Genomic DNA, 17,121 nt, shown 5'->3' with positions numbered 1-17,121 from the left:
TGGTTTGTAGAGCTTTTCATAGCAGGTTTTTGTTCTTATAACGATTGTACTCTATGTTTTCCATTGGAAACAAACAGTGGAGTTGCTTATTCAGTCTTGTCTTGTTATGTGAATTCTTATATTCTAATATGTTGATTTTCAAAATAACATTTTATTTATTTAAATTAAAACATTGAAGAAAGCAATAAAACAAATGGCACACCCAGGAGAAAGAATTATTTACCTAGTGAAGACCAGAACAACCAAGCCATTTCCTCCTATTCCCACAATGCCTACAAGAATCAACAAGGTTCCAACGAAGTAATGAACACCAGAGGAGATGGCTGAGAAGCGACACCAGTGACTGAAAACTCTGTTGTAAATAGAAGAGGAGTTCACCTACTGGAGAAAGTTTGAAGATTGATGGACAGGTTTCAGGGACACATTTAACGTTCTAATATCCTCTATATAAGTCTTTATAAAATCTTGACCCTCAAAACAAAGCGACATCGCTTTTCGTCAAAGTTGGTTTTCGTAACAAAAGTTACTATTTGTTCCAGAAAAAAGGTATAAATCTTACGAGTACCATTCATTTAAAACAAACCTAGAGAACATTAATTTAATGAAGCGGCATATATAAAGACGGTTGACTTAACGTTGTCTGAAAAGCTCCGATCTCACATCTGGATTATTAAAAGAGGAAATGAAGGCTCTATGTTCAAGCTTTATATCGACTAATGCTCATGCTCAATGGAGACGTGCGCACCACGTATTTGTTATATGGGGCGGAACGTTTGTTTGACTTTCGCGAAAGGCTGCTTGAGGGCTATTTATGTCAGCCATTCCTGACATAGAAGTTTGTTTGTTTTTGAATTTCGCCCAAAGCTACACAAGGGCTATCTGTGCTAGCCGACCCTAATTTAGGAGTTTAAGGCTATAGAGGGAAGGCACCTAGTCATCACCACTCACCGCAACCTCCTGAGCTACCCTTTTACCAATTTTATTATTCTTTTGCAAACAAATAGTGGAAGTAACCGTCACATTATAATGCCCCCATGGCTGAAAGAGCGAGCATGTTTGGTGTGACGAGGATTCGAACCCACCACCCTAAGATTGCGAGTCGAGCGCCTTAACCACCTGGCCATGTCAGGCCTAACTTAGAAGTAATAGACTATAGAGAAGGCAGCTACATAACTTCACTCATCGCTAACTCTTGTGCTGCCCTTGACAGTTACGACCCTCAGTGGCACGGCGGACTCACACCGCTACAAACCGGGTTTCGATATCCTTGATGGGCAGAGCACAGATAACTCATTGTGTAGCTTTGTGTTTATTTTCGAAACCATCATTGACAGTTAAATTAAGAGTTAGATTAGGTCGTGATTTGAAAGGCGAGCAGGGTTGGAGACGATATTTGAGCCCACAACCCGCAGATTGCGAATCGATTGTCGTAACCTTCAGACCGTGCCACTCCCGGGGATGGAACATAGTCAGAAAAGAAGGCTCAATCTTTATGTGTTATCCTTTTCCGACTTATGTTTAAATTTAAAATTACTTGATCGGTTTAACACCAACTGACACGATAAAAATCTAACTTATACTACAGGATGATCGTTATACAGCTGTATATTTTGTATTTGTAACAACTGTGTAACAGTTAAGTGAACTTTGTAACATTGAGTTACCTAAAGAGGAAATTGAAGCGGTGAACACTTAACTTTTAGCCAAAAATGTAATGAATTTTCTTCGCTTGTAAAAACCTTCGAATGTAAGTCATAGATGAGAGACGTTTTCTTTCTCGCTAGGAGTATTGATTTGCTAGAAGAACAAAGTCCCACTAGAGTGTGTGTTTGTGTGTGTTTTCTTATAGCAAAGCCACATCACGCTATCTGCTGAGTCCACCGATGGGAACTAAACCCTTAATTTTAGCGTTGTAAATCTGGAAACATACCTTCGTCCCACTAGAACTATGTAACAACGTCTGCTGGAAACGGTGTTAAAATTCTACAATAATAATTAGAAATAGTAATAAATACTGTTAATTATGAGTGACACCCAGAGTTTCTATGATCACCCTGTCCTAGGTCATAAGGGATGAATATCATTGAGGTGTTTCTGAACAGCTAAATGTAGGAGTTTCATTAACAAAATAAATAGCTTTTAACTTCTTTTCATTCGTCACGTTTTGTTTTTCTTTCACCCGGAACGTACAACGTGCATTGATTAGTGGACAGCATATTATGTAGAGAGAGCGCGTGTTCTTATAGCAAAGCCACATCAGACTATTTGTTAAGTCCACCGAGGAGAATCGAACCCCTTATTTTAACGTTGTAAATCCGTAGACTTACCGCTGTACGAGCGGAGGACATTATGTATAGACCATAAATATCTTTTCTAGTTAAGAATGTTCTTAAAACCATAAAAAAGCGCATTAACGTGTTTCATGATTACCTAATCGACTGTACCAAACATTTCGTTTCTCAATTACAGATCGTTCTGTAAGAGTCGTAGCATTTCAGTCTGCTCATTAAGCTAATAGTTAGATGATTTAAGATTTAATAAAAAAAACATGTTTTATTGCACTCTCGACCCATGGAGTTATGTGGAAGTATCGTAAGAACGAGATGGAATTAAATAGAGAATAGCCTGAAGCACAGTGTGATCGTAATTTAACCTATAAAGTGCAAACAGATGTGGTTAGGGCACTCGACTGACAATCCAAATGTAACAGATTCGAATACCGTTCTCGACCGTGCTCAGCCATGAAGATGTTATAATATTACGGTAAGTTCCATTATTTGTTGATAAATAATAGCTCAAGACTTGGTGGTAGGGATGGCTTTCGCAGATAGCCCTCAAGTAGCTTTAGACAAAAACAAAACAACCAAACATAATAAGGTGTTAAGCTCCTTACATTTTGTATTAGCCACTAATCTCTCGTTTGACATAAATGAAAGTCGCGAAACTTGGCAACATTACACTACACATTTCAGAGATTCAGCGATATATTCTAGCTCTTGTGATATCACGTGACTCATCTTGCGCACAACATGGTGAATTACATCATTGTTAATTCCATTCATTTCTTCAGTTATTGTAGCGAGTGTAACCTCAGCGAAACAAATCCACAAGGGTGCATAATCATATGACATTGGGTTGTTTTTGAATTTCGCGCAAAGCTACTCGAGGGCTATCGCCCATAGCCATCCCTAATTTAGCAGTGTAAGACTAGCGGGAAGGCAGCTAGTCATCACCACCCACCGCCAACTCTTGGACTACTCTTTTACCAACGAATAATGGGATTGACCGTAACATATAACGCCCCCACAGCTGAAAGGGCGAGCATGTTTGATGCGAACCTCGGATTACGAATCGCACGCCTTTACCCACCTGGCCATGCCGGCCCATGACACTGGATGATTGGATAATCCACATATATATGTATGTCAAGGTAACTCTTCAAAAAGAAGTTACATTCGAAGGTTTCGTAAGTGAAAAAAATTCAACACATTGTTGGCTACACTAAATATACAGTGTAAAGTTGCAAAGTTTCTTAACGTTCATTTTTCTGCTTAACAGTTATTACAAATACAAAATGCAATTGTACAAAACATCACCCTGTAGTTTACCTTCATTTTAACAACTTGTTAGTTTAACATCATATCTTTACTTTAGAGGTTCGGCGTTGCGTACATTATGGTTTACATGCTGGTCTCCGAATCCAAGGGCCTTCATTTTGTGTCCTGTTGTCTTGAAATCAGTGCCTCATCTTTATATCATCGATCCCTTTTTTCTAACTTGGTTGTTTGTATGTGTGTGTGTGTGTTTATTTACGCTTTAATTTTCTCTGGTTTTTAAGCTCTGATGACGTTTTACTGTAGTTTCGTATAATTGACAATATACCAACTTTACCATCTTCTACCCGGTTTGCCTTTTACTTTTTTGTCATTAATTTGTTCATTTCATAATTTTCACGCAAAGCTACACAAGGAGGAGTCTGAACTTATCTACACGTGATATTGAGCTAATAGACCAGCAGGAAGAAAACTAGCCAACACATACAATGTCAGCTATTGAGTTTCTTTTGTCTAATCGAACAGAGGAATTTGAGTGTCATTGCTATAACGCACTTAAGACGTTAAAGCATGGAACGCTTTTATGTGACAAAGAGCTTCGAACTGGAAATCTTTGGATTTTCTGTCTGAATATACTAACCGCTAGTCAACACTCAGTCCATTGTCATTTGAATAAACTTCATTTTCATAGAAATCGCTTATCTCAGACACAAGTGCAAGCAAATATTTTCACTAAAGCCAGAAAACAACAAAACAACAATAAGTGTCAGATAAAAACAAAGAAATAGCCATGTGTCTAATACCTTTCAGCTCTCAAACAGTCACATATCAACATATATATAAACATAAATATACTGCAGTTTGTCGAAACACTTTAATGGATTGTGATATTTTACGTAAAGTTCCTTAAAAGTGTTTCCAAATATATAAACTGTGGCAAACACTTTACTGTATTTTAAAAAGAACTTTACACAGTTATAGAATACTCGAAAAAACTAAAATTAAAGTTACGAAAAGGACTTTGACATAAACTGATTTTCATTCTCAACGGTTTTAGTTTATTAACATCCAATGTTGATGTTCATAATTCATAGAATTTGAAAAATGGTTACATTACAACACTTCCATTTTCCAACTTAATGTGCAACACATTCTTCCGAAAACATGGAAAGTAGACGCCCGATTACCTTATTAATCAAACAATATGGTAATATCTTACGGTCTCTGAGTTCGTGTGGTAATTTATTAGAATAAAATCCCCTTTACATTTCAAATCACCTCTCTCTCTCTCGAATGTCAGTAAAACTGATTTCTTTTCCTTTCCGAGATCATTTGACAAACTTTTTTCTTCTCTTTTATAAATACTGTCAAATATTTATATAGATTCTATGGTGAGAAAATAACATTTGAGTTATATTTGCCATTAAAGACAAATAATCAGGAATATATTAAAATAACAACGTATGTTTTGGTTTTGAGATAACTGTATAACAACGTATGTTTTGATTTTGATATAACTGTATAACAACGTATGTTTTGGGTTTGAGATAACTGTATAACAACGTATGTTTTGGGTTTGAGATAACTGTATAACAACGTATGTTTTGGGTTTGAGATAACTGTACAACAACGTATGTTTTGGGTTTGAGATAACTGTATAACAACGATAACTGTATAACAACGTTTTGGGTTTGAGATAACTAACAACGTATGTTTTGGGTTTGAGATAACTTTAACAACGTATGTTTTGGGTTTGAGATAACTGTACAACAACGTATGTTTTGGGTTTGAGATAACTGTATAACAACGTATGTTTTGGGTTTGAGATATAACGTATGTTTTGGGTTTGAGATAATACAACAACGTATGTTTTGGGTTTGAGATAACTGTATAACAACGTATGTTTTGGGTTTGAGATAACTGTATAACAACGTATGTTTTGGGTTTGAGATAACTGTATAACAACGTATGTTTTGGGTTTGAGATAACTGTACAACAACGTATGTTTTGGGTTTGAGATAACTGTACAACAACGTATATTTTGGGTTTGAGATAACTGTATAACAACGTATGTTTTGGGTTTGAGATAACTGTACAACAACGTATGTTTTGGGTTTGAGATAACTGTACAACAACGTATGTTTTGGGTTTGAGATAACTGTACAACAACGTATGTTTTGGGTTTGAGATAACTGTATAACAACGTATATTTTGGGTTTGAGATAACTGTATAACAACGTATGTTTTGGGTTTGAGATAACTGTCAAACTAGGAGAAAGCGTTGCATTACACTTCATCTTTTTTATGATGTTCTTTATAATAAAACAACAACTTGTGTTTCAGCTATAACGTAATAAATTGTAAAAGATAACATGAAACCAATAAAATTATATCAGTATTGTCTTCGGAATTCTCGTTTTAATACTACTTACCCTATAAACCCTGACCCAAGGGAGCCAAATTGTCTCTTGGCCTGAGCTCCCCAGAAAAAACACATACGTGTCACAGAAACAGAGATCACATGAAAATAATAATATTAATACCGCACTCACAACATATCTTTATTTCTAGGTCATCTTCAGGTTAAGAAAGAGAGAGTTTGCGAGTGACCGTTGCCGGAAACATGTTTTAGGGACGATCGTATAAACGGGCACGGGACTGTAGAGAGCGCTGCAGTTGGATGTCAGGTTATTAATTGGTATAGGTATAAAGGTGTTCCTTTATATTGGTTTAATTTTGGTTTTAGTTGCTGTATAAGTAAGGCTTCTTTGATTTTGCGTGTGTTTATATTTGTTTCCCTACTTAGTATCTGGGTGTTTTCTATGGTTATGTTGTGTTTGTTTCATTTGCAGCATTCAAAAACGTACGATTTTTTTTGTTCTTTGAATCCAGTTTCCATTTTTTTGCTTGTTTCTCCAATGTAGAAGTTGTGGCAGTTATTGCATTGTATTTTATATATTATGTTGGTGTTGTGTTTGTCAGTGTAGTTTTTACATAGTGTGGACTTTAGTTTTGCACCTGGTTTTGAATAAATTTTGTGTTTACTGGAACGTTGTGTTTTATTATAAGTTCTTCTCCAAATGTTGGTTATTTTTCGTTGATGTCTGGAACATATGATATGCAGCAGTATAACATTATGTAATCTGTTGTATCTTGGGATTTATTGTTGTTGGTGCGTATAATCGTTTCCACAGATTTTTGAGGAAATTTGTTTATGTTGATGAAGTGTTGTTTTATTTTGTTGATTTCATCTTTAATTTTATCGGGTGAACATAGTTTTGTGGTTTTGTTTATTTGTTTTCTTAATATGTTAAGTTTTAATTTTGTTTCATGTGCTAAGTCCCAGATAATGTATAATTGAGTTTGGGTGATTTTTCTTGTGGATTTCTGTGTATCAGCTTCAGTGATTTTGAGGTTAAGAAATGCTATTTGATTGTTTTTCTCCTGTTCACAGGTGAACTTAATGTTGCGGTGTGTCGAGTTAACGTGATTGGAAAAACTAAGTATGTGTTCTGTAGATGTGAATCCAGCAACTGTGTCATCAACATGCCTGTACCAGTATAGTGATGGGTGTAAGGCTGAATTTATCGCTTGTGATTCAGTCTGTGTTACAAAAGTGTTGGCTAGAACTGGTGACACGGGATTTCTTATACTAAGACTTATTTGTAAGTAGTTTTGGTTATTCAACATAAAGTTAGTTTTGGTGGTAGTGAATTCTATAAGGGTCGCCAATAAATTGCTAGGGATGTGTATCAATGGGTTGGGGTTTTGGATATAAAGTTCTAAAGATATCTTGCAGGCTTCATTGTTGAGACTTCTGTGAAGAGGGAGATTACATCAAAACTGGCCATTAAGGCTTTATGATTTAGTTGATTAAGAATATATTTAAAGTTAAAAGAGTCTTTGAAAGAGGAGCCGGCTGATGTTACATGTTTAGAAAATGCGCACGCTATATATTTACTGAGGCTAACTTATAACAAAACACAACATTCCAGTAAACATTAAATTTATTCAAGAACCAGATACAAAACTAAAGTCCACACTATGTAAAAATTACACTGACAAACATAGCACCAACATAATTTATAAAATACAATGCAATAACTGCTACGACTTCTATATTGGAGAAACAAGCACAAAAATGAAAACTAGGTTCAAAGAAGACAAAAAAAGCAACAACTTCACATGTTTTTGAACACTGCAAATCAAATAAACACAACGTAACCATAGAAAAACACAGATACCAAGTAGGGAAACAAATATAAACAAAGGAAAATTAAAACCCTACTTATACAGTAACTAAAACAAAAATTAAACCAACATAAAGGAACACCTTTACACCTGTACCAATTAATAACCTAACATCGACCTGCAACGCCCCCTATAATCCCGTAACGGTTTATAATCTCGTCCCTAAGACATGTGTCCGGCAACGGTCACTTGCAAACTCTTTCTTTCTTAACCTGCAAATGATCTAAGTCGAAACGTTTTTCTCTCCTTATCGATAAAAGTGTTAATACCCAAACCAGCCGTTCTAAGACACATATCTTTATTCTGATTGGCTGACTTATATTTAGTTTAACCTCGTTTAAATATGGGCATTTTCCCATTCCCACTATACCGGGAATTCGGCTGATAGTCAAGTGTGAAATTTCAGAGAACCCGGGAATACGGCCTGAGCGGGTTAATCCTGTTTTTGCTAGTGTATTATGCAGTTTGGAAACTTAGTGCTAACTGAGCCAATAAAGCGAAGGTACCTTTTCACTCTATTCTAGTATAGGAAGTAGAAAACATAGTGCAGACATCCCGACACAAACTTTCAACTCTTTTGAGTCTACACAAAAGTAAAGATACTTGGTAGTGATAAATGTTTATTTGTCTGTGTGTTTTAAGACAAAGTAGGTAAAATATATGTTAAAATAACATTTATTAGTTAAGATTTATTTACTACTTAAAACTGAACCTTTAACATTACTTTGTTGTAAGGTGAAGCACAAAGCTATGTAATGGGCTATCTGTGCTCTGTCCATCGCGAGTATCGAAATCCACTTTTTAACGTTGCAACCCCATATCGGTTGTTTTGCATCTTCTGTAAGCCTTTTGCTTTGTGAGAACTGCTGAAAACAGTTTTTGAAAATATCGACAAGCTGTCGTGCTATCGACATTGGAACAGTGAATGTTTGTAAGTGTACGTCTAGCGTAAATTTCAACTTTGAATTTACAACTTGAAACTAAATTTCAACATTGCTACATATGAAGTGAGTACGTTGAATTAAAGAAACAGTTCGTATGTGGATCTACCTAGAAAGTGTCAGTTTCTTTCGTTTTGTACACTTTTGTAAATTATTGTGCATATGCTAATAATTTACATCTGTTGTTTTTTTATATTACAATATATAATATATCCACATAATATAAAACCACAAAATAAAGAATTGTCCTCTCTTGTTTTTGCATATTATACAGTACGGTAATACGAGAACATAACTCCATCTATTTCTTTTTAAACTGGTATGTTTAGAAAATGTAAGATGTTATTTTCTACAATTTCATACGGGAATTGAACTGATGTTGTTGTTGTTTTCAATTTACAATATAAATAACTAGAAATTTCTTGTGGCTTCCTATTGCCACCCCGTAACACCTAGAATGTTTCATCTGCATACTATGTCCAAACCGCTGTCTTAAAGTTTAACTTAATTTTACATAAAGCTTCACTTTCAATTACAGTTATGTAAAATCACATAAAAACGGGTCCCTCCCCGTAGATAAACCCACCTTTGATTCATTATAATGGTGAGTAACTTGAAAACTGGGTTTTCAACAGACACTCTTGTTAAATTCTGTGTATCCATAATTTTGACCGCTTATCTTCTATTTGTTATTCATTTATTTTTAAAGCCTCTGATCGTTTCTTGTTTGTTTGTTTTTGTTTTTGAATTTCGCGCAAAGCTACTCGAGGGCTATCAGCGCTAGCCGTCCCTAATCATCACCAACCCCCACCAACTCTTGGGATACTCTTTTACCAACGAATAGTGGGATTGACCGACACATTATAACGCCTCCACGGCTGAAAAGGAGAGCATGTTTGGTGCGACGGGGATGCGAACCCGCAATCCTCAGATTACGAGCCGCACGCCTTAACCCACCTGGCCATGCCAGGCCCTAATCGTTTCTTCTACTAGAGTTTTAGTAAATAACGACATTACGTCGAACGAAACAAGTAGATATTTTTTCTATTTTTTTGATCCTCTTTACAAACTATATTGAATTTTTCACTGTATATTTCTTCTTATCTTTCAAAATACACTACTTTCGAGCTATAACTTATAAAATTTCCTATTTCATAAGGTGATGCACTGGTACATAATATTAGAGGTTAAATATTTCATCGCTTTTTTTCTTTGTATTTTTGGTACAACATAAAACTTTGATTCAATGAATTCACTTGTGAAACTAGAATTAGATTACTTTTAACACTCGTTTCACTATTTTTATGATATTCGTTTATTGGTCTATTCTTAAGCTTTTCGTAAGCACTTTCTTTCAGCATGCATTCCACCACCACCACTAGCACCGTTCTCATAAAATTTTTATATATATTAAAGTTTCCCTTTTTATTTGCTTTAAAAATGCTATATTTTTATTTTTAAAGATTTTATTATTTTAAAAACCAAATTGATTTGCCAAAAAAGTAGAGCTGCTCCCTGTACTTACGTGACCAAAATAACAAAACATTTGCAGCAGATGGAGGTTCTAAAGCGCCACTGACAAGAGCAGGCAGCAAGTGGACACAGATGTAGACGAAATGGGAAGTCTGAAAATCCATCACTGATTTTGGATCTGTTGTTGGACTTCCGTTAGGTAAGCAGATCCAGTTTTCATTGTAAATAGCCATACATATGCGTATTGCACGTGCAAAAATAATGTTTTAAGTTCTTCCCTCTGCCACTCAATAACCACAGTTTAGTATCTTTGCCAAGAGTTACGCGCAAAGTGTCCAATCTATACTCAACTTTCTGCCAAGTGTTTTGTAACCTTCGAGAAGTAATCTCTGTGAAGGTTGCTTCGACACGTTTTTGTAATTCATTCTTATTCGTGACCTTCACAAGCCCCATAAATAATAAAAATAACTACAAGAACAACAACAAAAAGTTTGGAGAACGCGAGGTCCAGCTGACTAGGGCCTTCTAACTCACTTTACAGACTGGTCAATGTTGTTTCTTGTGTCATGTTTGTGCTTCCTTTGCTCTTAAATTGATTTTCCCCGCGGGTACAGCGGTAAGTCTACAGATTTACAATACTAAAATCAGACGTTCGATTCCTCTTGGTCAACACAGCAGATAACTCGATGTAGCTTTGCTATAAGAAAACACATTTAAACTGATAGAACTATTATGTAAGTCACCTTACATGCAAGTGATTCCTAATTGATAGTACAGTGTTAATTTTTTACGGATTTCAGTTAGGAATTCGAAGTTGAAAACTATAATACATGTTGTATTCCTTTTTTTATTTAAGTGCCAATTATTGAACATTTCTTTAACACATAAGGCTAAATCTCTTGGGCAGATGTTTCCTTATGATGAAGTAACTAGGTATAAAGAAGTTAAAAGCAAGTTCCAGAAATGTTTCGTAGAGACATGTTGCGTTAGGTTGAATGTCTGACTGAAAACAACCTCTAATCTCACTCCTATCAGCTAAATCACCCTAAAATACCCCTGTAGTATAACAGTGATATGGTTATCCTAATTAAGTGTCTTTAAAGTAGTATTTGGGCCAATTTATTGCTTAAATTAAGTATTTATTGCATCAATTAATATCCTGATTCGGCTAGAGCTTCCACGTGACCTCTGGTTTTTATTAAGAAACTAACACACGGGATCACATACAAAGGTTGTAACGGATTTCAAACGAGGCCTAAACATATTTTGTAATTTTTAATACTTATCTGAATGTATACATGTTTATCAAAGAGGTAATTAAGTGGCCTTTAAACTGTGAGTTGAATGCTCTAGCCAAGAAGTCATGCCAGGCCTCCATCAGCTGACGAGTGAAAAATAATATCAGTTTCCCCAAGTAAGACCAGAACAGCGAATAAGGTTTCATGAAATCGCTTGATGTTATACTCTCGTGGAGAAACCTTGATCGGATGTTCACTGTATTTGTTTACCAAACAACTGTATTGAACTTCAGAACGTTCAATTGTCACCGTTCTATATTTGGTGGGCTTGGCATGGCCAGGTGGTTAGGGCACTCGACTGGTAATCTGAGGATCGCGGGTTCGATTTCCCGTCACACCAAACATGTTTCCCTTTCAGCCACATGGGCGTTATAATGAGACGGGCAATTTCACTATACGTAGGTAAAAATGTAGCCCAAGAGTTGGCGGCGGGTGGTAATGACTAACTGCCTTCCCTAGAGCAGATAGCCCTCATGTAGCTTTGCGCGAAATTTGAAACAAACAAACAAACCATATTTGGTAGGTGTAACATTCTTAACAACTTCGAATCAGTTAGTGATGAACCTAGTCGTATTTGTTGGATTTTACCTTATCAATTGCAGCTAGACAATAGTTTCGTGTTAGTTTTACTTTTTTATAACTCAATGTTGTCTTTTTTTATTCCGCTCTAATTCTGAATCAGATAATCTAATTCTGTTTGTTCATTAACCCCTTTCTGTGACTGTTTTATTAACGGTCGATATAAACCGAAAAGACTAGCGAAATAGAACGTGATTGGACAACGGACAAATAGAGAATTAGTAGAAACACGAAAAGACAAATATAAATATACCGCAAAATAAATCTAAATTCTAATTACAACTGTTAAATGTAGAAAATGCATCATACTAAAACAATGCACAGAGGTTGAATAAATCATACCAAAACGATCTTGGAGTCTCACCATATCGTAACAATCCATGTTGACATGTCCTATCATATTCTATCTGATGACTATACATTCTGACGATAGCCCTGCAGTGTAGTTTCTATTGTAAAAGGCTCTATTGTAAGGCTGTCTTGTTTTAAAAACCTATTCTGAACCCATCTTTATGATCCGAATATATAAATATTTACTTCGGAGAGGACCGTTACTTACCCATCTCAAAAGTAATCAGTTTTCGGTGGCATCATTTACTTCCGAAACGACAAACAATATCAAGCTGTAACAACACAAAAAGGTAAAAAATAAATAGTTATAAGAAATGGTTACCTCACTTCTCTCCCACTCCTCTTATCAGCCACATTTAAACACTAAGTTTTCTAGTGTCCTTTCTCCAATCTATAATTTACGTTTCCTTTTCTTCTAAAATTTGATTTACCTCTTGAAGACAAAATTACAATTCAATAAGAGACAATTATAAGTTACTGATAAAACATCTGATCAATATATTTACATGAAGTGACACGTGATTTATAAGGCGTTCCTTAAACTCAAAATAAACCAATATAAAGGAACGCCTTTATACCTGTATTAATTTAATATAATAAATAAAATAAATAAATTATATATTCAAACATCTAACACCGCCCTCTACATTCCGACACTCAGTTACACAACCCCTTCCAAACATGGTTTCTTTGTGAACCTGACGATGACCAAAGAAGGTCGAAACGTTGTTCGCTCTTCTATGTAAAATATTTTCTCAACCCAAACGAGCCGTTTTTGCATATATATTTTTCGCTAACATAATTAAAGTAGGGTATGTTTTAGAGAAAAATTTCTGAAAACATGAAGTTTTATATCCTTGAAAAAAAGCATCTCTCTGTAAATATTAAGTAAAATATTTTGAAACAAATGTAACAAGAATGAATAAGTATAAAACTGAGACACAAGAAACTTTTTATAGAAAATACAAATGGTAAAAATTTTAAATAAATATATATAATAATAAAGAAAAAAATCAATAAAATCATTCTACGTTTATTTTTCTAAAAGAACGCTTGAGGCTGGATGAAAGGAACTGTTTTAATCACTCACTCCATTATACAGTACTGCGTTGTCTGTCAGTTAGTAGACGCTAAGCTAACGTTACCTAAGAGACGCTTATGAAATGTCATGACGTCAGTAAAACGTGCGCATGCCGTGAATTACGAAAAATAATATGCATTTTGTAGGCTACAACACAGCATGACATACAAACTTCAAAAGCAAGAAGTAAAAATAGTTGTTACTCCTAATTTTGGTTTTATTTACTCTTGAAACATAGTTCCTTCGACATTATGCGCATGTACATCTTGTTGTATTTTTTAATTAACTTTTAATTAATAAGCTTTTAATTAATTAAGCTTATGCTTGCACTGGCCCGGCATGGCTCCAAGTGGTTAAGGCACTCGACTCGTAATCTGGTCCCTTTCCCATCAATCATGCTCGCCCTTTCAGCCGTGGAGGCGTTATAATGTCACGATAAATGCTACTATTCGTTGTTAAAAGAGTAGCCCAAGAGTTGGCGGTGGGCAGTGGTGAGTAGCTGCTTTCCCTCTAGTCTTACACTGTTAACTAGAGACGGCTAATGCAGATAACCCTCGTGTAGCTTTACGCGAAATTGAAAACTAAACCAAACCGGCCAGGCACGGTCAGGTGGTTAAGGCACTCGACTCGTAATCCGAGGGTGATGGGTTCGAATCCCTATTACACCAAACATGCTTGCCCCTTCTGCCGTGAGGGCGTTATAATGTTACGGTCAATTCCACTATTCGTTGGTGAAAGAGTAGCCCAAAAGTCAGTGGTGGGCGGTGATGACTAGCTGACTTATGAAAAAATAAACATAAATTAAGTTTTAGTTATTCAATCTAAAATACTTATAAAACTTTTTGATTTTGTTAAGGGTTTAATTTCTCATAATTTCAGTGCTTTTGTAATGGACTGTTCTTAGCAAACGACATGAAGAATTATTATTTTATTAAACGTTCTATTTGATAGTAAAACCCATTACCTTGCAAACTCATATAAAATTTAATTATTATCTTCAAGCTTTCTCTCTTTTTAAACTTGAATTTTTTGGTTAATTCCACCATCAACAAGAAACTAGCGTACAAAACTCAACAACGATGTCTTGCGTGATATCAACTGCTTTGAAAGTTCGAGGTTTTATCGCTGCTTTCCTTAATTAACTCTCGTTTAACAAATTTGCGTAAAATTCCTTTTAATGGTATGTCTCAGGAATGTCTTATACTACAGACAAAAACGGAAAAAATCGACACATTATTTCATATGAACATTACACTCTTGCTAGAGAACCGTAATAATGTAAAGAAATTCTAAAATTTTGTCTTCCACAAAAAGTGCTGAAAATTAAGTGCTAACAAAAACTTATGTTGAACGTCTGTAGGTTCGTATTCTAACTGCTTTGATTCCAATTTAAAAACACGTATTTCCATGCAAGCACCATGTTCCTGCATCTTTCAACCGGAATTCCTGGATTCACCTAGTTATTATATGTTACTAGTCACTTAAAAGGTTTTGCATATGTAAATTGCAATGTGCTACTAAAGATAAGTTACGTTGTATTGGTTGGATGTTTACAAAGTGAAGACTGAACCAATGTAACATTGTTTCGCAGTATTTGTTTAATAATAAATATCTGTGTTTAATAACAACAATAACCAAGCGATTCAAACAATGTCGAGGTCACGAGTTTCAGATAAGTTTAATCTTATAAATATAAGACTATAACAATATATTTAACTGTAAGACATGATTGAACTAATGTATAATGTTATAGAATGAAAGAAGAACCTCATAGTTTTGTATGTTCTTTTGTGTGTTTATTGCTGTTGTTGCTTTTCATAACAAAGCCACATTGGACTATCTGCTGTGTCAACCGAGACGAATCAAACCATTGGTTTTAGTGTTGTATATGGAAATTCTTGTACTATAAAAATATGTTTTGTTGTTGTTGCAAATAAAACGAAAAACTGTTATATTAAAAAAAATTCAGTGTTTTCATTACTACTGATTACTCTTTTCAAAGAAACAAATGCTCGAACAGTCAACTCAACTATATCTTTGAAAGCCTGTTTGCAATGTGAAAAAAGAACCGAATAGAACACTTCTCTTTATTTTTCAAGGTAAATTCAGTTTGAAAGGCTCGGTATGGCCAGATGGTTAAGGCATTCGGCTCCTAATCCGAGAGTAGCGGGTTCGAACCCTTGTCACACCAAACATGCTCGCCCTTTCAGCTCTTTATAATGTAACGGTCAATCGCACTATTTGTTGGTAAAAGATTAGACCAAGAGTAGGCGGTAGGTGGTGATGACTAGCTGTCTTCCCTCTTGTCTTACACTGCTAAATTAAGGACAGCTAGCGCAGATAGTCCTTGTGTAGCTTTGCGCGAAATTCAAAACAAATCAATATAAAACACAATAGATAGATTAATTCTTGTTTGCATCTAAAGATAATCATATGTAGACACATAAAGAGAGTAGTTTCTCATCGAAGTATTATATTTTGACTTGTCTTTTCATATCTATCAAATTTATATCAATACATTTTATTAGTACCTGTTTCAAAGTATAAATGCTACTCTCCAGAATGAGATTGTGTTATATTTTAAATACTTTTACCACTATAGAAAAATAATAAAAGTTAAAAAGCGTTGAAAAAATTTAAATTCATAAAAATATTCATTAATATTTGACTGAAAATCGATACATTTTCTTAGGTGATGCTTATAAAATTACTTTTAATATAAATCATGTAAAACTATGTGTATTTAAACAAAAATATCAAACAAATCAGACATGCTTTTTTGCATAAGGTTTGAGTAACATTTTAGAGAAGAGAAAAAGGCCCAACCTACAAAATTGAAATTATTCACAAACTTTAGGAGAAATGTAACATCTGCAAGATGAATTTCTCAACGAAATGATTGCATATTTTGAAAAACATATTATAGTCTCTTCAATCTCATACGAAGAAAGAAATTTACATGAACATTTGTAACTATAAAATGTTCTTAATTTCACAGAAAGTCAGAGATTTATCAAAGAGCAAGATCGTGATTCTTGCTGATAAGATCGAAGAAATACAATTAAATATTTCTCAAATCGTGGCAAGACTTGATGTTCGTTATTGAAACCTGTCTTCTAGGATTATAAATCCCCATATAAACCCTATTGGGGTATTGGGTGTGTCTGTGTTTTCTTATAGCAAAGCCACATCAGGCTATCTGCAGAGTCCACTGAGGGGAATCGAACCCCTTATTTTAGCGTTGTAAATCTGTAGACGTACCGCTGTACCAGCGGGGTGCTGGGGGGGGGAACAGACGAAATGTTTTGTATTTGCTGACCAACTTGTAAAATTTAAGGTGATTTTCAACGCTACTTATGATACAAATAGGAGTTCATAAACAGCATTATTGTACAAATAATACTCATAATTTTGTGAACAGTCAATAGCTTAAATTATTCTAATGTGTGTCGTCTAATGGAAATGAAAATACATTCACGTCAGTTTTAGCTGATTATAAAACGTAAACAAGATTTATGTAATTTATTCACGTACAATATTTATACACACGTTTCTTTTCAATTAGAAGTTACTCATATTGGTATCATTTGTTA

At 34.9% G+C, this 17,121-nt stretch overlaps 1 protein-coding gene across 1 annotated transcript in view; it reads right to left on the bottom strand.

Moving 5' to 3' along the window:
- The window catches only part of LOC143257684 (rhodopsin-like), a 40,553-nt gene extending 30,101 nt beyond the window's left edge, over positions 1 to 10,452 (bottom strand). Inside the window, exon 1 of the mRNA XM_076516727.1 lies at positions 10,272 to 10,452. Coding sequence (XP_076372842.1) covers positions 10,272 to 10,452 — 181 coding nt within the window. The remainder of the gene's footprint in view (positions 1 to 10,271) is intronic.
- Between the last annotated feature and the right edge of the window lie 6,669 nt (positions 10,453 to 17,121).

This window comes from Tachypleus tridentatus, chromosome 7 (genome assembly GCF_004210375.1).
Source record: "Tachypleus tridentatus isolate NWPU-2018 chromosome 7, ASM421037v1, whole genome shotgun sequence".
Classification (NCBI taxonomy): Eukaryota; Metazoa; Arthropoda; class Merostomata; order Xiphosura; family Limulidae; genus Tachypleus; species Tachypleus tridentatus.
This window is presented reverse-complemented; position numbering and strand designations above follow the sequence as displayed.